Source organism: Oncorhynchus mykiss, chromosome 9, assembly GCF_013265735.2.
Source record: "Oncorhynchus mykiss isolate Arlee chromosome 9, USDA_OmykA_1.1, whole genome shotgun sequence".
NCBI lineage: Eukaryota > Metazoa > Chordata > Actinopteri > Salmoniformes > Salmonidae > Oncorhynchus > Oncorhynchus mykiss.
Window position 1 is genome coordinate 59,499,593 of NC_048573.1, and position 21,057 is coordinate 59,520,649.

Sequence of the window (21,057 nt, forward strand, 5' to 3'; positions counted from 1 at the left end):
TAAATATTTATCATGTGAAAAATCATATAGGTTCATAGTACTATTCCTTGGTAGATGGCAAATCGTGCAGTGCACACACATGTTGAGCTTTTATGAATCCCTTTTTCTTAAATACATGCAATGAGATTAATTATCCCTGATTTGATACAGACAGGCTACAGCAGACCAGATTATATACAGCTCAGTGCTAAAGTATTCAGACCCCTTGGATTTCTTCACATGTTATTGTGTTACAAAGTGGGATTCAAATGGATTTAATTGTCATTTTCTGTCAACAATCTACACAAAATATTCTGTAATGTCAAAGTGGAGATAAATAAAATAAATTCATTGCATAAGTATTCAGCCCCTTTGTTTAGGCCGGCCTAAATGAGTTCAGGAGTTAAATGTGGCTTAACAAATCCCATTATAAATGACATAGGACTCACTCTGTGTTAAAGAATAGGCGTTGACATGATTTTTGAATGACTAACCCTTCCTATGTCACCCATACAAACAACATCTGTAAGACCCCTTAGTCAGGTATTGAATTTCATGCAGAGACTCAACTACAAAGACTAAGGAGCTTTTCGAAAGCCTCTTAAAGAAGGGTAGTGATATGTAGATGAGTAACAATAACAAAGCAGACATTGAAAATCTCTTTATGTATGGGCAAGTTAATAATTATGCTGTGGATTATATATTAAACCACCCTGACACATCAAATGTACAGTCCTCCTTCTGAACTGAGCTGCAGAACAGCTCAGGGCTGTAACCATGAGGCCATTGGTGATTTTAAAACAGCTACAGAGTTCAATGTCTGTGATGGCAGAAAACTGAGGATGGATCAACAAACACTGTAGTGACTCCACAATAATGACCTAAACGACAGAGTGAAAAGAAGAATACAAATATTCCACAACTTGCATCTTGTATGCAATAAGACACTATACTTCAAAAAAAACACAGCAAAACAATACACTTTTTGGCCTAAATGCAAAGCCTTATGTTTAGGGAAAATCCAACACAACAGTAACTGCCTCCTTATTTTCAAGCATGGAGGTAGCTGCATCATGGTATGGGTATGCTTGACATAGGCAATTACTAGGAAGTTTTTCACAATAAAAATAAGCAGGATGGATCTAAGCACAGACAAAATCCTAGAGGAAAACCAGTTGCTTTACACGAGAGACAGCTGGATAATAACCTACAACATGAGTCCAAATCTACTCTGGAGTTGTTTATCAAGAAGACAGTGAATGTTACTGAGTGGCCAAGTTACAGTTTTTAGTCAAATCTGCTTGAAAATCTATAGTAATACTTGAAAATTGCTGTCTAGCCAACATTCCCAACATCTTGACAGTGCTTGAAGAATGTTTTAAAGAATAATGGGCAAATGTTGCACAATCCAGGTGTGCAAAGCTGTTAGAGACTTACCCAGAAAGACTCACAGCTGTAATCAATGACTAAGGTGTTTCTAACATGTATTGATTTGACTCAGGGAGCTGAATACATATGCAGTGAAAAAATTATAGTTATTTCATTTCTATGAATCTTTAAAAAAATGTCTTTGACTTTGACATTACAAGAGCATTTTGTGTAGATTGTAAAAAAATGTTAACAATTAAATACATGTTAATCCCACTTTGTATCACAATAGAATGTGAAGAAATCCAAGGGGAATTCATACTTTTGCAAGGCACTGTAAATCACCCTATTGTTTGTTTAGGGATGTTTTTTATTCATCTATCTATATTCACATTCTGCTAATGTGTCTTCCTTGCAGTCAAGGTAAGTCAAGGTAAGAATCAAGGTAAGAATATAATTCATAAAATTAGTCACTCATGGTCAATTTTAATCTTTCAATTTTTTACTGTTTGCTTCTCACATTTTCACAAACACTACGTACACATGAAAACATCTTCCCAATAGCAAAGCCACTAAGCCAAACCTGCATGTCACAACAATGTCCATATACACAGTGTCCATATACACAGTGTCCATATACACAGTATCCATATACACAGTATCCATATAACAATGTCCATATACACAGTGTCCATATACACAATGTCCATATACACAGTATCCATATACACAATGTCCATATACACAGTATCCATATACACAGTGTCCATATAACAATGTCCATATACACAGTATCCATATACACAGTGTCCATATACACAGTATCCATATACACAGTGTCCATATACACAGTGTCCATATACACAGTATCCATATAACAATGTCCATATACACAGTGTCCATATAAGAATGTCCATATACACAGTATCCATATACACAGTGTCCATATACACAGTATCCATATACACAGTGTCCATATAACAATGTCCATATACACAGTGTCCATATAAGAATGTCCATATACACAGTATCCATATACACAGTGTCCATATACACAGTATCCATATACACAGTGTCCATATAACAATGTCCACATACACAGTATCCATATACACAGTGTCCATATAACAATGTCCACATACACAGTATCCATATAACAATGCCCATATACACAGTATCCATATACACAGTGTCCATAAAACAATGTCCATATACACAGTATCCATATACACAGTGTCCATAAAACAATGTCCATATACACAGTATCCATAAAACAATGTCCACATACACAGTATCCACATACACAGTATCCACATACACAGTATCCATATACACAGTGTCCATATAACAATGTCCATATACAGTGTCCATAAAACAATGTCCATATACACAGTGTCCATAAAACAATGTCCATATACACAATGTCCATATACACAATGTCCATATACACAGTGTCCATATAACAATGTCCATATACACAGTATCCATATACACAGTGTCCATATAACAATGTCCATAAACACAGTGTCCATATAACAATGTCCATATACACAGTATCCATATACACAGCGCATTGAACAACCACATTGAAAGCCTTTTCTGTGCCTTTTTGAAAATGACCAACAACTACAACCCTTCAGTATTTACAGTGGAAAATACTACAAGTGGCACTGAAACAACAGAGGATCTCCTTGAAGGTTTTGCGCATCTCGAGACTGCGGAAGGCATAGATAACGGGGTCTATGACAGAGTTACACATGATGAGCACCAGGTAGGTGGTAAAGTGGGACATGTAGCAGACACAGAGCTGGTTCTTGGGACAGGTGATGAGGAGGATGAGGTGGAGGAAGAAAGGTGCCCAGCAGCATACGAACACCCCTAGGAGGATGGTGATGGTGATGGCTCCCTTCATGCAGGTCCTCTGGGGCACCACACCCTCCGCGGGAAGAACAGCAATGCGCTTGATGTGAAGCCTCGCCAGCAGGAACATGTGAACATACAGAGTGGCCATGAGCACCAGCATGGTGAAGAACATGATGATCAGACACACAACGACTGCCTTGCTCTCTGAGTAGACGATGAAGACTATCCCACAGAACACACATGTCAGCCAGATGCCACCGATGGCCAGGACAGCCCGCCGCATCGTCACGATGCTGTGGTAGCGTAGGGCATAGAAGATGGTCACGTAACGGTCAATGGTGATAGCTAAAAGGTTACAGATTGAGGCCACCAGGGAGATACAGATGATGGAGTCAAAGAAGTTGTCCATGAGTTGAATAAAGTGGTCATCTGCCACAATAAACCGACTGTTCAGCGCAGCGATAACCACCGTCTCTAGTGAGTTGGAGACACTCACAAGCATGTCAGCAGCAGCAAGACTACACAGGAGTACGTACATGGGTGAGTGGAGGTTCTTGTTCTTGACCACTGCCAAGATCACCAAGATATTCTCCAGAAGGCTGACGATCCCCAGTGTCAGGAACACCTCAGCTTGGATGTGGACTGCCTCACACAGACCAGGCTCGATGCCGGTCAGGTTCCCCTGTTCGTCCTCCCCAGCCAGAGACTCCCTGGTGGTTTCATTGAGCTGAAGGTCCAGCGGCAGCAGATGTCTATAAGTGTTGTTCATCAGGTGGGAATTTGGACAACAGTTCACTGAGGGAGAACCTCTTCTGGAGCCCTGCTGCTGAACGTTTTTACTCCTCCTCTGAGATCAGAGCTAGAGAGAACTGTGGTTATCTGTTTTGCTCCTGAGCTCTGAGAGCACTGTAAGCCCCCCCCCGGTCCAATTCAATGAACACACAGATAGCCTGAACATGGGTGTTTGTGTATACACACACATACACATAAGGACACTTGTGCGCAAACACACATTCAGTAGTTTGACATAGACTAAGTTGTTTCACGTTACGCAATTTTCACTTGACCTGATAATACTTCATCGATGACAGTAGCCCTTTCCTGCAGTCAAATTACCTAGTGGCCTCAGGGGTGGAATGTTATTCATATTTTCTTATGTACATGTCATAACCAGTCATAAAATAATGCAATATATGTCACAACAGGTGTAAATATATGGGTCATGACAGTGTTACGAGATATTATGACAGGTTATGACAAGTTATGTCAGTTGTTATAAAATTGTATGACATGGTTATGACTGTGTCATAAAGTGTTATGACAATGGCTGTCAAATAAAGTGTTAGCAATATTTTTCAAAATGTCATAATTAATAAACATTATTTCAATTTTGTTATATTTCAGTCTTTTGTGATGTATGTAAAGTGCAATATTCGGATGCAAGCTCAAAATGGAATACATTTCAACTCAATATCTGACATGGTCCAGGAGTCCATTACCATGTGTGTGAGGTGTATACTTTTGTTTCAAAGTAGATTTGTTTAATACTACCAAGAAACTAGCCCACTGCAGTAAAAGGTTCATTCTATTTGACTGCCTTCTTGAAAGTAAAAATAACCTAGCTAATTGAGAAACTTACAGTTAATTCAACTGACAAGACCGATGGTGCATGTAAAATCTAAATCGAGAAGAATCATTGTTTCAAAAGTAGCTCTTTTGCACAAAATTATTTAAAACAAAGAGATTTGGTAAAAATGGCATTTTAGCATTTCGTTCTTATAGTAGCTACTTGCTAGAACCTGAGACATATGTCCTTATTCTCTCTATGAGACTTGTCAGAACATATATGCATAAGAACAGGTCTAACCCTTTCTGTCTGTTTGCATTTCATCCAAGATAGCATTACACAACTGGCATGGATTAAGACTTTTTTGTTGTTGTTGTGATCTTTACACATGAGGTGGGAAGACAGTTGATGTGCAGTCAAGCTGGAAATGCCAATATTCAGGGTCATAGCAGGTAAAAAGTAAACGGGGCCATTTTTTTCATCTAAGAGCATAGTTGCTTAGTTGTACTGGTTGCTAAGCGTAAACCACAATGTCATGTCCTAATCTGGTTCAATAGACAAAGTTAGTCTGGGGATGAGGTTATTGTTATGACTCATGGCTTTCATAACCAAGTCTTTATAACAATTCAATAATGATGAGATGGGAGACGGGAATCAGTTAAGCTATTGGCATCTCAACATATACAACTCCCATGAAGCTCTGCGGCAAAACCCCAATACACAACAGTTATGGTTAGTCCATTGCCTGTAGCTATGGCTGACTGTCTGTCTTTAACCTTCTCCTCACCTAAACTGCATGCACCCTGTTATTCTGATTATGTTATTTAGCAGGAAGAATACCGAATAATATATTTATATGAGTAAAATGTCACTTGTGCAGATCACAAACTCGTTATTACCGTTGCTGAGGGGTCTTTCTTCATTTAAGAAACTTTAATATTAATAGGTTTACACACATACTGCATTTTTCACACATACCACAAACCAGTTTGTATGTATGACACAAGTTATGACACTAGAGGGCACCTTTACACACATACTGTATTTTTCACACATTCCACAAACCAGTTTGTATGTATGACACAAGTTATGACACCAGAGGGCACCTCTGCATCACAGATAATAGTTCAACTGTGGAAAGTACTGCTTATTACCGTGACCAAGAACAATGGAGGATTGGCGCTGACCTCTAGGAGGCCACCAGAGTCGTGCCAGCAGTGAAGAGACTGTTTCTGGCCAGGGTAGTTATAAATGGCTTTAGAAAGCTGAATAGAGAGGCAGCTACTCCTGTGGGAGAGAAACAAACCTGCCATTGCCTTCTATTGAGCATTGCCAGATCAGACAGTTGGCTACCAAGTTTTTATCCTGCTTTTAACACCAATGTCTTTTAAAGTAGCCTATGTCCTCACTTCACATTTGTAGATGGAGAATTTACGAGCTGATGTGAAAAGATCTGATATGATTGGTCAAAAGACCAATTAGTGAGAAAAATACCAGAATTGGGCTTCCAGGTGTAAATGCTGCCTATTTAAACTGTGTATTACAGTGTTACAGATTACCATTGTAATCTCCATGTATTTTGTCTTCATTTGTTTCCAAACATGTGATTTCTGCTAAATTTGGACCTTTATGGCACATGTCTGTGGTTCAAGTCCCTATCCTCTTAAAATGAAGTTTACATGGTTTACCTATATGGCCCCCTGTGTGATCAACCATGGATGATGATGGAAGCAGTTTTTGATGACTATTGACATGGCTTGCATCCATTTTGCAGAGAGGAACCAGAAAGACAAGACTACTGGAATTGTTAACATGTTGGTTATTATCAGTAAAACACAAGAAATCACATACCAATTGTGCAACCACAGAGCAAGCTCAGCTTGCGCGCGCATCCCTAATAACTTGAACAATGCGTTATGAGTTAACCTGTAAACCAATAGTTAATCTTCTCCAAGAGTGCAAAAACAACGGAGTCAAAGTGATAAAACTGAGGCTTCAAAATTCTGCACTCCGGCATCATATACCAAGCGTAGGTGCACTTCAATAAAATAATATTCGTCATGGAAATGGAAACAATATCAACGTTCGCTAAGAAGCTTTGGTGCGTCAAGAAACAACTTATTCTAGTCCTCACTCCGCTTATTCTCCTCCCGTTAATTTTTGGTCTACCGGAAAAGGTAAGTGGTTATTGGAAGAAACACAAATCTTGTTACTCTAACCATTTATTTCTCTAACTCACAAGAAAAACTAGTTTTATAACTGTATATAACTAAGCCAAATTGCTGAACCACATCAAATTGTCATGACCTACTACTGAAAGTCAGGCAATGGTTAAATACAGTATTGCCACATAGCCTAAAACTGATATGATTAATAATATCCACACCTGCCTTTAAATCTGAACACCCATTAAACCAATATCTGTTGGAATAAGACTTCACTGAAATTAGAATCAGGATCATAAAACATGCCATTAGAACAGGACATGGTCCCGCTTCATCATATAGCTAAAACATCAATCCTCACATTAATAATAACTTGACCCTAACTCCATTCACCCCTCTTAATCATAGCCATAACCCAATTGGAGACCTAACCAACCAATCTGAGACCTAACACAGCTATTAATAACTTCATGGGCTTAATTTTGCAATTTCAGCCACAGAAAAAAAGTACATTCCTTATACATTTGTCTTTCCACAGCGTGATACAAACATTAATGAAATAGATCACCTTTGGCATTTACTCTTAATGTTCACCAACATGTTTCTGTTATGTTTTTCAGGAGGGGAAATGTCTGTATGTGGTGCTGCTAATGGCTGTGTTCTGGTGCACAGAGGCTCTTCCCTTAGCTGTCACTGCCATGCTACCTGTTTGCCTCTTTCCAACAATGGGAATTATTCCATCCAAAAAAGTCTGCCCTCAGTACTTCCTCGATACAAATTTTCTCTTTCTCAGTGGTCTTGTGATGGCGTCAGCTATCGAGGAATGGGGTCTGCATCGCAGAATAGCTCTGAAAGTTCTTAAGATTGTTGGAGTCAAACCAGCCTGGTGAGAAGTCTATATCGCCATATATACATTTATCATCATTTATATTTTGGGATTATTTTCCATTATCTAATATGAATCCACTACATATGGTAAAACATACATAATCATGTTTTTACAAAAAATAAAATGTACATTTTGATTGAACCTTTATTTAACTAGGCAAGTCAGTTAAGAACAAATTCTTATTTAATGACGGCCTACAAAAAGGCAAAAGGTGTCCTGCAGGGACGGGGGACTGGGATTAAAAATGTAAAATAAATATGAATGAAGATATTGAGATAAAACTGTCCAGTTTGAGTGTTTGTTGCAGCTCGTTCCAGTCGCTAGCTGCAGTGAACTGAAAAGAGAAGCGACCCAGGGATGTGTGTGCTTTGGGGACCTTTAACAGAATGTGACTGGCAGAACGGGTGTTGTATGTGGAGGATGAGGGCTGCAGTAGATATCTCAGATAGGGGGGAGTGAGGCCTAAGAGGGTTTTATAAATTAGCATTGCAAATGGTATACAGAGATGACCAGTTTACAGAGGAGTATAGAGTGCAGTGATGTGTCCTATATGGAGCATTGTTGGCAAATCCGATGGCCGAATAGTAAAGCACATCTAGCCGCTCGAGAGCACCCTTACCTGCCAATCTATAAATTATGTCTCCGTAATCTAGCATGGATAGGATGGTCATCTGAATCAGGTTTAGTTTGGCAGCTGGGGTGAAAGAGGAGTGATTACTATAGAGGAAACCAAGTCTAGATGTAACTTTAGCCTGCAGCTTTGATATGTGCTGAGAGAAGGACAGTGCACCGTCTAGCCCACATATGTCAGAGTCAAGGCCCGCGGGCCACATCCGGCCCGCAAGAAGGTTTTTTACGGCCCCTGGGATGATCTTGATTTATTATTAGAACCGGCCCGCAGCAAGCCGGCAGCCCGCAGATCTTTTACACGCACCAATACTACATTTCCCACAATGCAAAGGTGACGCACCGAGCAGTAGGCTGCTTCATTTCAATATTTATTGGCACAGCAGTCGTCAGCATCACAGTAAAATTAACTTTCAGATACCCATCAAAAATGGCAAAACGGAAGGTGGATACTGAGAACCGGGGGTTTCAAACAAGGTGGGAGTCGGAGTATATGTTCACGAAGGTAGCTGGAAAACCTGTGTGTCTTCTGTGTGGAGAAAGTGTGGCGGTACTGAAAGAGTATAATCTGAGACGACATTATGAAACGAAACACGCGGACACACACGCGGACGCAACTGTCAAGGCCAGTTTTATTTTGGCAGAAGAGATCGCTAAATCAGCCCGGCCATTTACGGAGGGGGATTTCATCAAAAACTGCATGATTAAAGTTTGTGACGAAGTTTGCCCAGAAAAAAGGCAACTCTTTTTAAATGTGAGTCTGAGCAGAAACACCATTGCCGAGAGAGTAGACCAGTTGTCCATCAATCTAAAAGAGCAGCTTGTGAAAAAGGGAAAAGATTTTATTGCATATTCCTTGGCTGTGGATGAGAGCACCGACATTTCTGACATTGCCCAGTTGTCAATTTTCATCCGCGGAGTGGACTCCAACCTAAGCGTGACAGAGGAGTTTTTGGCTTTACGTCCTATGCATGGCACAACTACGGGGCATGATTTGTATGAAGAGGTGTCAAGATGTGTAAATGAGATGGAGCTGCCTTGGGAAAAACTCGTGGGTTTGACAACCGACGGAGCACCTGCGATGTGTGGACACAGGAGCGGACTGGTGGCGAAGATACGGGAAAAGATGCAAGAGGAAAACGCGACAGGTGAGCTGACAGCTTATCATTGTATCATACACCAGGAAGCGTTGTGCGGTAAAGCCTTGAAAATGGAGCATGTAATGAGCATCATCACGCGCACAGTTAACTTTATCAGAGCCAAAGGTTTGAATCACCGCCAGTTCAAGGCATTTCTGACGGAGTTAGAAACGGAGCATGGTGATTTGCCTTATCACACAGAGGTGCGATGGCTAAGCCAGGGAAAGGTGCTTCAAAGATGTTTCGAGCTTCGTGAGGAGATTTGTCTGTTCTTGGACAGCAAAGGGAAAGACACAACACAACTCCGAGACGAAATGTTTCTGTGTGAAATGGCTTTTCTGTGTGACATTACGAGTCATCTGAATGCAATAAACTTGCAGCTGCAGGGTCGGGATCGTGTCATCTCTGATATGTACAGTACAGTGAAGGCATTTAAAACCAAACTGACTCTGTGGGAGACGCAGATGCGGAAAGAAAATTTGAGCCACTTTCCCAGCTGCCAGACCATGAAAGAGAAGCTCTCTACCAGTGCGTTCCCGAGCACACAGTTGGCTGATAAAATAGGTATGCTTGCCGCTGACTTTCGACGCCGATTTGCTGACTTTGAAGCACAAAAAAGCAGGTTGGAACTGCTCGGTAACCCATTTGCTGTTGACGTGGAAAGCTCACCACCAAACCTCCAAATGGAGTTGATTGACCTCCAATGCAATGATGCACTGAGGGCAAAATATGCGGCAGTGGGTGCTGCGGAGTTCGCCCGTTTCCTCCCCGGCACAATGCCCCAGCTGCGCATCCAGGCTGCTCAAACGTTGTCTATGTTTGGCAGCACATACCTGTGTGAACAACTGTTTTCTTTGATGAACCTGAACAAAACATCACACAGAAGTCGACTTACTGCTGAACACCTCCACTCAATTCTGAGGATTTCTTCAGCTCAGAGCCTTACCCCGAACATTGATGAACTTGTGGAAAAGATGGGACACCACCAAGTATCACCCTCAACCTCAAACAAGTGAACATTACTGTGCAATCACATATTTAGAGTTTTTACTCAGTTCAAGTTTAAAAGTTAAAATTTAATATTTGTTTTCACTGCATGTTACTTCTCCTTAAACAAAGTGTTGTTTTTGATTAATAGATTTTTGCACTTTATTTTTTTGTATTTCAATCCAATTATATTTTAAAAATATTTCAGTTGAGTGGATGATAGAAAATTGCTATTATTGTTTTTTCTTTGAAGTAAATTTAGCCCACTTTTGCTAAAATAGAAAATATAGTCTACTGATGGTGCCTTGAATACCGGTTTCTTTCATTTAATGTTCATGTTATGGGGATATTTATATAAAGGAAATTTGTCTTTTGTGTCTGTTGAAAATGAAAGATTACTGACAGAGCCATAAGAAAATATTGCTTTATTTATCTGATCATATTGTAATATATTTGTTAGGTTTTCAGTAGGTTCAATTAGGTTCACTAGACTATATGCGTCATTTAAAAATTTTTCAATGAACATTCGAACAGTCCGGCCCTCGTCTTGTAGCTGATTTTTTTATTTGGCCCTCCGTCCATTTGACTTTGACACCCCTGGTCTAGCCATACTCCTAAGTACTTGCATGAGGTGACTACCTCAAGCTCTAAACTCTCATAGGTAGTAATCACACCTGTGGGAAGAGGATCATTCTTCTTAGCAAACCACATGACCTTTGTTTTGGAGGTGTTCAGAACAAGATTAAGGGTAGAGATAGCTTGTTGGACACTAAGAAAGCTTTGTTGGAGAGCATTTAACACAAAATTCGGGGAGGGGCCAGCTGAGTGTAAGACTGTATCATCTGCATTTAAATGGATGAGAGAGCTTCCTACTGCCTGAGCTATGTTGTTGATGTAAATTTAGAAGAGCGTGGGGTCTAGGATCGAGCCTTGGGGTACTCCCTTGGTGATAGGCAGTGGCTGAGACAGCAGATTTTCTGACTTTATACACTGTACTCTTTGAGAGAGGTAGTTAGCAAACCAGGCCAAAGACCCCTCAGAACCACAAATACTCCTCAACCAGGCCAATACTCAAGAAAGCCAGTCAGTTGATTATTGACAAGTTTTTCCAACACTTTTGAGAAACAGGTCAAAATATAAATAGGCCTATAACAGTTAGGATCAGCTTGATCTCCCCCTTTAAATAAAGGACAAACCGTGGCTGTCTTCCAAGCAATGGGAACCTCCACAGAAAGGAGAGACAGGCTTAAAATGTTTGAGATAGGCTTGGCGATGATAGGGGCAGCAACCTTAAAGAAGAAAGGGTCTAAACCATCTGACCCAGATGTTTTTTTGTGGTCAAGTTTAAGGAGCTGCTTTAGCATCTCGGACTCAGTGACCGCCTGCAGGGAGAAACTTTGTAGCGGGGCAGGGGAAAAAGAGGGAGAAGCATCGGGGAGAGTCGCATTAGAAGGGGTGGGAGATGAGGAAATGTTGGATGGGCAAGGTGGCATGGCTGAGTCAATTAGGAATCCTGACTTAATGAAGTGGTGATTATAGAGCTCAGCCATGTGCTTCTTGTCAGTAACAACCACATCATCAACATTAAGGGACATGGGCAGCTGTGAGGAGGAGGGTTTATTCTCCAGGTCATTAACCGTTTTCCAGAGCTTCTTGGGGTTAGACCCACAGAGAGAGAACTGCTCCTTACAGTAACTAACTTTGGCCTTCCAGACAGCCTGAGTGCACTTATTTATCATTTTCCTGAATGACAGCCAGTCAGCCTGAGTATGCGTGTGCCGAGCCTTTCGCCAAATGCAATTCTTACGGTGGATTACGGTCGAACCAGGGGCTAAATCTGTTTTTAATTCTCATTTTCTTTATGGTGGTGTGTTTGTTAACAATCCCACTGAAAATTTCAAATAAGAAGGTCCAAGCGTCTTCGAGCTGATTCTCTACCATTTTACATAGGCCAGTTGTTATCAAAAATGTTATTAATAATCATAGTATTGATTTGTCACTCCACTTACACCTGACCCATGTGCCCATCTCTCTCCCCATACAGGTTGATTTTGGGAATGATGATCACATCTGCCTTCCTGTCCATGTGGCTCAGCAACACAGCAACAACGGCCATGATGCTTCCCATTGCTAACGCCATCCTGGAGAGCCTCTTTGGGGACCTGGCCACTCTGAAGGAGAACTGCAAGGTGAAAGAGGAGACAGAGGGTGAGTTGCTGTGTAGGGTTTCTCCAACTGTCCCACATACATCTAGCGAAAATATTAAGACCTATACAGTAGCTAAGCCAGGACAAATTTAGTCTATCAACACTGAAGGGTAGAATTAATGCTAATTGTTTGTAGTGCTTACCCAAGGGTGTCAAACTCAATCCTTGGAGGGACAAGTGTCTGCTGATTTTATTTTTTTCATTTCAATTTGTGTCCAGTTAAGACCTATACAAACAAGTGAGAGGAGTTCCTAACTGATCAGTGACCTTAATTAATCAAGAAAATAAGGAGGAGCGAAAACCCACAGACACTCGGGCCTCTGTGGAATGAGTTTGACACGTGCCTTACATAGAAGAACAGATTATACTTTAATTTTCCACATTAAAACAGTTTTAATGTTTCCACATTAAAACTGTAATAGGTAACTCAAGGTGTGAACTTCGTACAACTACTGTACCTTTTCTATCATATTGCCTTCAGAGCACGACATGTCAAGTTATTCAATATTAAAATGGTAATTTATTGATTATAGTAGCCACCTTTCAAGTCATTTATTAAATATGACAGAGGTCTACAGACAACCTAGTTAGAAAACTGAAACTCACAAGCTTTGATTACATATCAATTGTTAATATCTCTGTTATAGCTTGTCTCATTCATACTATAGCTATGTGTACCGTAGCATCAAACCAGTTGGTTTATGGGAAATGTATTGATTCTCCGTAGAGGCAGTTACACTTAGATAACCCCCTAAATCTCCTTCAAATTGGTATTCAATATGAGATTATTATGTCTAAGCCTGTCCTTAAAAATATTTTGTAATTTGTCACTGCACAGTGAACAATGGAGAGAATAACTCTAACAACCTGTTAACTTCAACATCCATCAGGTCAATCACAAGTAAAGCTGCATTCTCTGCCCTCTGAAAAACAGATATTGTCTATAGATGGGTAAGAAAGGAAGCATAAACAAACTGAACAATTTTAGCTCTCGTGTTGGATTCATGGTTATCATGTAGCTATTTACTAGCATTGTTACAATCTGGTTACATTTCCCTATATTATATCTTAAGAACTGATGGGATGGTGCGGTCAAATGGGAGGACTGCACAGGAGATCAGGACAGAGTCAGAGTACCAGATGAAGGTGTGGAAAGGCTTCCTGATCTGTATCCCATACGCTGCCAGTATCGGAGGGACTGCCACCCTGACAGGCACGGCGCCAAACCTTATCCTCATTGGACAACTTAAGAGGTACCCAAGTTCAGGACTTGACTGATCTCTCTTTCTGCTACTGCATCTGTACATACCCTCTCATAGACCTCACAGGCCCATCAGATAGAACAATAAAGGTATGTAAGGAGAAAAGGTATCCCCGAGAAGGTCTATGAAAGGGTTTTAACCATTAGAAGGTCTATGAAAGGGTTTTAACCATTATGAAAAAAGATGAGTACTGTTCTCCCCCCCCCCCCCCCCAAGTTGGCTGGATGTCGTTTGGGTGGTGGACCATTCTTGATACATGCGGGAAACTGTTGAGTGTGAAAAACTCAGCAGCGTTGCAGTTTTAGTATAAGAGATGTTTGAAAAGACCGCTGGAAATTTCAGACGGTTTTGGTGGGATGGAGTTTTGGCCTGCCTGGTGACATCACCAGGCTGTAAATGAGTCAATAGACCAATAAGAAAGATAGACCTCTCTGCCAACCTCTCTGCCAACACCTAGTTTTCAGTTTTCCCCTCCCCACTCAGACAGTCCTAGCTAAATTCTTTCTTGAGAAATTGCTCTTGCTAAGAGGCTATTTATTATTATTTATTTTTTTACCATTTTAATTGAAAACAAATTACAGTAAGGTACTTAATTGTTACCCAGAAATGATATGATATTGAGGACCTTTAAAGGCATATGACACCAACCTGACAACCTGAGTTAGGATTTTACTGGCAAATAGCTGTTTGAAGAACAATGTTACATTTTAGACCATAAAATACTACTTTTTTCATGTTTGCTGTACAGTTTTTGACAGTTGCTTATTTGTGTCCTAGTTACTTCCCAGAGTGCGACTTGATAAATTTTGGCTCTTGGTTTGCATTCGCCTTTCCTCTCATGGTGCTCTTCCTCATCTTGGCATGGCTGTGGATTTCTTTCCTCTACGGGGGCTTGAATTCGCGGTATGGTGGTCAAATCAAATCTAAGTTCCTCAAAAGTGTGTAATATAAAAACGTGACTATAGATGATCACATAGGTAGTCTGTGATAGAGTTCTAGGACTTCTGCCTGTACACTTTTTAAAATAATATGAAGTAATACATTCTCCTACCTGTCAGATACATTCACACTATTTTAATACCATTTGTTGTGTTCAGGTTATGTGTGAAGAAACAGGACGAAAGAGCACAAGCAGAGAAAAAAGCAGAGGCTGTTATTGATGAAGACTACAGAAAACTAGGCCCCATAAAGTAAGGGACTCTAGCCTTATCTCTAGACTAAATCACAGGCAACATGCTCTAATCTTAAATCATGCCCTATACCAGCGTTGGCCAATTCTGGTTCAGGAGGGCCACATTGTTTGCATGCTTTAGATTGTTTATTTTAATCAGTTGGATGGAACAAAATCCTGCTAGAACCCTCCAGGACTAAGGATAACCTCTGTTCTAGACCCTCTGTACTTAGTCAGGAGTAATGTAGAATTCCTCAATGACAACAATTTCCATCTTCCATTTTAGTTTTGCAGAAGGATCCATCGCATTCTTTTTCATTTTGTTTGCCGTTCTCCTGTTCACAAGAGATCCCAAATTTGTAACTGGATGGTCCACATTTTTCAACAAAGGGTAAGACAGATAAGCTTGCTACAAGCTAACAAGGCACTGCCCGTTACCTCGGAAATGTCTGTATAATTCACTGGAGGCATGAGGAAACCAGCTGCATCATGACTTCCCCTTCTCTGATTCTCTTCCTACTGTAGGTATGTGTCAGATGCGACCACTGGAGTGATCATTGTGTCAATCCTATTTTTCTTCCCTTCCCAGAAGCCCTCTCTTAGCTGGTGGTTTGATTCTAGAGGTCAGTACTTGAAAGGACATGTCCCAAATAATAAGAAATATGTTTTCGGAATATGTAGATGGAAAATACCACTGCCTCTAGTCATATCACCTTTCTGTACTGATACAGAGGACACATGGGATGTTTTCGAATCAAAAGATTAGATGGAGTGAAGCAGCTGTATGCATATACTGTAGACCAAGGGTTTTAAACTCACATTATTTAAGCAATAAGGCCCGAAGATTGTGGTATGTGGCCAATTTTCCACAGCTAAGGGCTGTTCTTAAGCACAACGCAACACAGAGTGCCTGGATACAGGCCTTAGCCGTGGTATATTGGCCATATACCACAAACCCGAGGTGCCTTATTGCTATTATAAACTGGTTACCAACGTAATTAGAGCAGTAAAAAATCAAAATCAAAATCATACCCATGGTATATGGTCTGATTTACCACGGTTGTCAGCCAATCAGCATTCAGGGCTTGAACCACCCAGTTTATAATATTAATTATACCATGGCATTGTTGAATACTTGTTCCTGATTGGCTTGAAGGGCATTCTAGAGGGTGCATTATTTCCCTATAACGCATGGTATATTTGCACGGTAGAATTCAATGGCTATAGTTCATTCAATGGCTATAGTTAATTCTTCCATGTTCTATATTTGCTTTTGAAAACAAAAGTCAAATTGAAAACATTATTGGCATTGTTGAATTCGATTTTCATAATGGCAAGCTAGAACTCATGGTTTGGTTAGCCAAACTAGCGAGCCTGTTTGGTTACCACGGCAATTACTAATGCACTTGCTAGCTACTTCAGTGGATGTTGAACACAATTCTACCAGCAAATGAACACATTTCTTTAAATTATAGCCATGATATAAAAGGGATAATCAACTTAGGGCTCTATGCATTCTCTGGAAAATAATGAAACTCCTTGGTAGGTCAGTTCCACTCTGCCAGCACGTTGTTGAACACAACTTCTGCATTGTTCATTAATTTCCATAGAATGCAGAGGCCTTTGTTGATTATCCCTTACATCATGCCTCACCAGAAATAAATTACAGTACAGATGTCGTATCTTAATTTGATCACGCTGTTGTTACAGGAATTTTCCTGCACAACGGGAAATTCTAACTTGTAGTGTATTCAAGGTTTAAAAATGATTTTAAAGTTTGTAATTTATACTTTAAAATGTCAGACTTGATTTGCCATAATGAAAAATGTATCAACCTCTACAAAAAATGACAATTAATTATAATCCATATATTAACTCACATTTCCTGTTGCTGCAGGATTATTCTACTGCTGTAGCAAACTGGCTCCAATTAAGATCCTATATCTGTATCATTGACTACTATCAAAGTAGAATATTCTTTCTTTCTTTCATTAGTCCATTTCTGAAGTGCAAAACTTGCATTGGCTCTGTTGTTAGGTACTGTAAATCACCTGAGGAATGTTAATGACGTAGATTAGTCTGAGCAGCATTCTGTTGTGAGGTAAGACTGTAGCCCCTTTGTTTGTGTGATTATTATTAATCTCTCAAAAGTGTGTCGCCACACTTTGGTTTGCTCTGTTTACTACAGTTGAAGTTGGAAGTTTACATACACCTTAGCCAAAGACATTTCAACTCAGTTTTACACAATTCCTGACAATTAATCCTAGTAAAAATTCCCTGTCTTAGGTCAGTTAGGATCACCACTTTATTTTAAGAATGTGAAATGTCAGAATAATAGCAGAGAGAATGATTTATTTCAGATTTTATTTATTTCATCACATTCCCAGTGGGTCAGACGTTTACATACCCTCAATTAGTATTTGGTAGCATTGCCTTTAAATTGTTTAACTTGGGTCAAACGTTTCGGGTAGCCTTCCACAAGCTTCCCACAATAAGTTGGCCCATTCCTCCTGACAAAGCTGGTGTAACTGAGTCAGGTTTGTAGGCCTCCTTGCTCACGCACGCTTTTTCAGTTCTCACCACAAATTTTCTATGGGATTGAAATATTTCTGGCCCAGCGGTACCCGAGAGAAAAACAAAACACCAGCCATGGCCATATTTGGACCCTTAACCCATATTTTAACCCCTAACCCCCACCTTCAGCCTTTTCTTTATTACTCCTTTTCAAGGCCCCTTGCAGGTTAGATATTCTGATATTTCGGTGGTTGACCTGGATTTAGCTGGTGGGCCGAGGTTGATTGTATACCTTGTCATGTTTTCCACAGCATCAAATACTCCATATGTTCCTCTCCTATCATGGAAGAAAGCACAGGAATGTGTCCCGTGGAATATCATTCTGTTGCTGGGTGGAGGCTTTGCCATGGCCAAGGGATGTGAGGTAAAACCATATAATTTACATATAGAATCAATTTGCCCTATGGGTAAAACCTGTTGATGTTTAATGATGCACAAAGATATGAAATCCCTTTAATTCACATTCAAATATCTATTGTGTGGTGATTTATATACTTTTGACCTATTTCTGCTACTACTGAGATGGGGGCTGTCTGTTGATGCTCCGTCCCTGTTGTATAATATAGGAGTCAGGACTGGCGGCGTGGATAGGAGCCTACCTCCAGCCTATTGCCCAGGTCCCCCCTGCTGTGGCCGTCATGTTCATCACAGCTTTCCTGGCCTGTTTCACAGAGTTTGCCAGCAACACCGCCACCATTATCATATTCCTGCCCGTCATCGCTGAACTGGTGAGCTGTCATCTATGACATGACCACAACATTCAACGTTTAGTTCGATGTTTCCATTATTGAGATTGACGTGCCCTGTGGGTATGAAAAGGACAGGCCTACTGTAGTAGGCAATCATTTTGAAGGAAAACATGTATTTTGTGTCTAGTATTTGAATATCCCTTGTTATCTACCAAAAAGCCTTGAACTACATTGGATTACTAATTCATGGATTAGTGTTCCCCATGGGAAAAGATGATGGGGAGGTGCTCTCTTCTCTAATCTCCCACAGCAATTTACCTTTTTAGTGTTTTCCATGGGGTTAACAGATCTGTCAGTGTAGCACCATGGCTGTTGGGTCTATTTGTATGTCTGTTGGACATTAACTACAGTTATCAGTAACCAGTTGTCTTTGGCTGGGAGTGACAATGTCCTGCAGTATCGTTCAATCTAAGCAGTAGTATCACCCACCCAGTATCATCCAGTATCACCACGACAAGTGCGCAATACTTACTTATCTTCAGTAAAATTCCCAAGCCAAATAAATTACTACTAACAAATTGGAATATTGTTGCCAGTTATTGAATGAGAGATGGATTCACTCACTCCTTACTAACGTGTGTGCTCCTTGTGTTTGTCTGAAGAAAAGTGTTTAAAAGTGTTATTATTTTTGTCAAAAGAATAGCAACAAATGTGTTTGTCTCCTCTTGACAGGCTATGTTTGTCAAGGTGAACCCTCTTTACTTTATGATACCTGCGACAACAGGATGTTCATTTGCATTCATGTTGCCAGTCTCCACCCCTCCCAACTCCATTGCCTTTGCATCTGGCCATCTTTTGGTGAAGGACATGGTAAGATCCTTACGCCGATGTACTGTATGACCATATGTCAGACTGTTCCTAAACTTAAAGGTACTGTATTCTATCATATACATCTGTTTGGTTTCTCTATTTACAGGTGAAAACAGGCTTTGTGATGAACATTTTGGGCATTTTATCGGTTTCTCTGGCCATGAACACTTGGGGTCGTGCCATGTTCAGTTTGGAGACTTATCCAGACTGGGCTCGTCCAGTCAACATGTCCAGTACTGTCACAGATATACAGTTCCCCTCCGACTCACCTTTCAACCTTACTAGTTTACCGTAGATCTGAAGCTTATCCAGTATAATTATTATACTGCATTATATAGTAAATACTGTATCATCATTTCTGAATATGTACAAAGTCAATAACTATAGACTTGGGGAGAATTAGCTGTTACTTTAAGTAATTTAGCCTATGGTGTGATGGCTATACCATGTTGCTTAAGTACTGTCCTTTTTCAATCAGTCTACTGTATATGAGTTTAGATTTTTTAACTGTTTATATTTTGTTCAGGCTCTCATTGTGATCTACGTACTCTGTCATGTAGATTATACCAAGTCCTATCAGCTCATTTTCTTGTTTGTCACGAACCCCTGCTCTCCCCAGATGTGTCCTGTGTTTTGCCTTGATTTGTTTTAGATCACTATGACATGTTTCCATTGGAAGATAATTTGTTTGGGCAGGGCGGGGGGCGACAGAATAGACAGTGGTTGGTCTGTCTGTTGTTGTGTTCTCTTCCACAGTTATACAACAAGTCATGTCGGACATAGTTTTTGTCCAGACACCGGTGATGTCTTGTCTCATCTCTCACTATGCTTGCTGAAATGAATTGCATCTTAGTGACGTCTGCTGGTCATTGTGCCACATTGCACTGTTCACTGTGAGCGTCTCATACTGTACCTCATTGTAATATTCCCTGGATAGTGTTTGTGATGGTAATTCTTATTAATTAGGGTGTTAGCAGTCTGCTTGATGATTATAAACCCAATCCATTTCATGACAATCCTCCAAGTCCTCCACCAACTGGTAAATGACACTTGAACTCAATCCTCCATTGATCTTTAGCTGTGTAAACTGTGACTGTCTTGACACATAACAGGAGTTTGTGAATTATTCCTAAAACATACTTACCTAGGCCATGGGGGTCACTGGCTGCATGTGTTTTAACATATTCTTGTAAGTTACACACAGAAGGTCAGTTTCACTTTTCATCGTGTCTTTTAAATCATGATTTTCTGATCTTATTTTATTTGAAATAATCATTAGAAATGTGGTGTGTGGAAATCGAAGTAACTATTTTCTACCATAGCTTTTATTTAGTGTAATACGTTTAGCTTTATCAATGCACATTTTGTAGATTTGTTATTTTCTTAATACTTCTCGTTACCAAATAAAACAATGGCAAATGAGTTAGTGTCTTTTTTCGTCAATCCATGGAATTGATATATTTATCTGATGTCAGTGAGCAGGCACCAACAGACATGCAACACAGTATTATATATAACAGAATAACTTAAAACCATGGGTTAATATTCAGAAGGGGGCCAAGCCTCTATAGTAGTTTTTAATCATTGACCCAAGTGACACAGCATAATATGTAGTAAGGAGAATAGACAGTGCAATCAGGTCTTATTTAACAGCCGTGTGTCTGACAGCACCAAACAAGATACTCAACAAGCCAAATGAG

The 21,057-nt window shown here is 40.1% G+C and overlaps 2 protein-coding genes across 3 annotated transcripts; one reads left to right on the forward strand and one right to left on the reverse strand.

The window, feature by feature from the left end:
• Positions 1-2,267: 2,267 nt before the first annotated feature.
• LOC110533026 (melanocortin receptor 3-like) lies at positions 2,268-4,390 on the reverse strand. The gene has a single exon (XM_021617153.2). It carries the CDS (start codon positions 3,977-3,979, stop codon positions 2,984-2,986), a length of 996 nt encoding a protein of 331 aa, XP_021472828.1. The 5' UTR covers positions 3,980-4,390; the 3' UTR covers positions 2,268-2,983.
• Positions 4,391-6,710: 2,320 nt separating this feature from the next.
• Positions 6,711-20,779, forward strand: LOC110532535 (solute carrier family 13 member 3). Of its 2 annotated transcripts, XM_021616520.2 has the most exons (13): positions 6,712-6,954; positions 7,563-7,828; positions 12,629-12,792; positions 13,682-13,742; positions 13,865-14,044; positions 14,831-14,956; positions 15,151-15,243; positions 15,511-15,615; positions 15,750-15,847; positions 18,050-18,162; positions 18,365-18,526; positions 19,220-19,357; positions 19,464-20,779. In XM_021616520.2, exons 1-13 carry the CDS (start codon positions 6,838-6,840, stop codon positions 19,650-19,652), a joined length of 1,812 nt encoding a protein of 603 aa, XP_021472195.1. In that variant the 5' UTR covers positions 6,712-6,837; the 3' UTR covers positions 19,653-20,779. The 2 variants fall into 2 exon arrangements, with proteins under 2 accessions (XP_021472196.1, XP_021472195.1); XM_021616521.2 differs by lacking the exon at positions 14,831-14,956 and having other exon boundaries at positions 6,711-6,954.
• Positions 20,780-21,057: the final 278 nt, after the last annotated feature.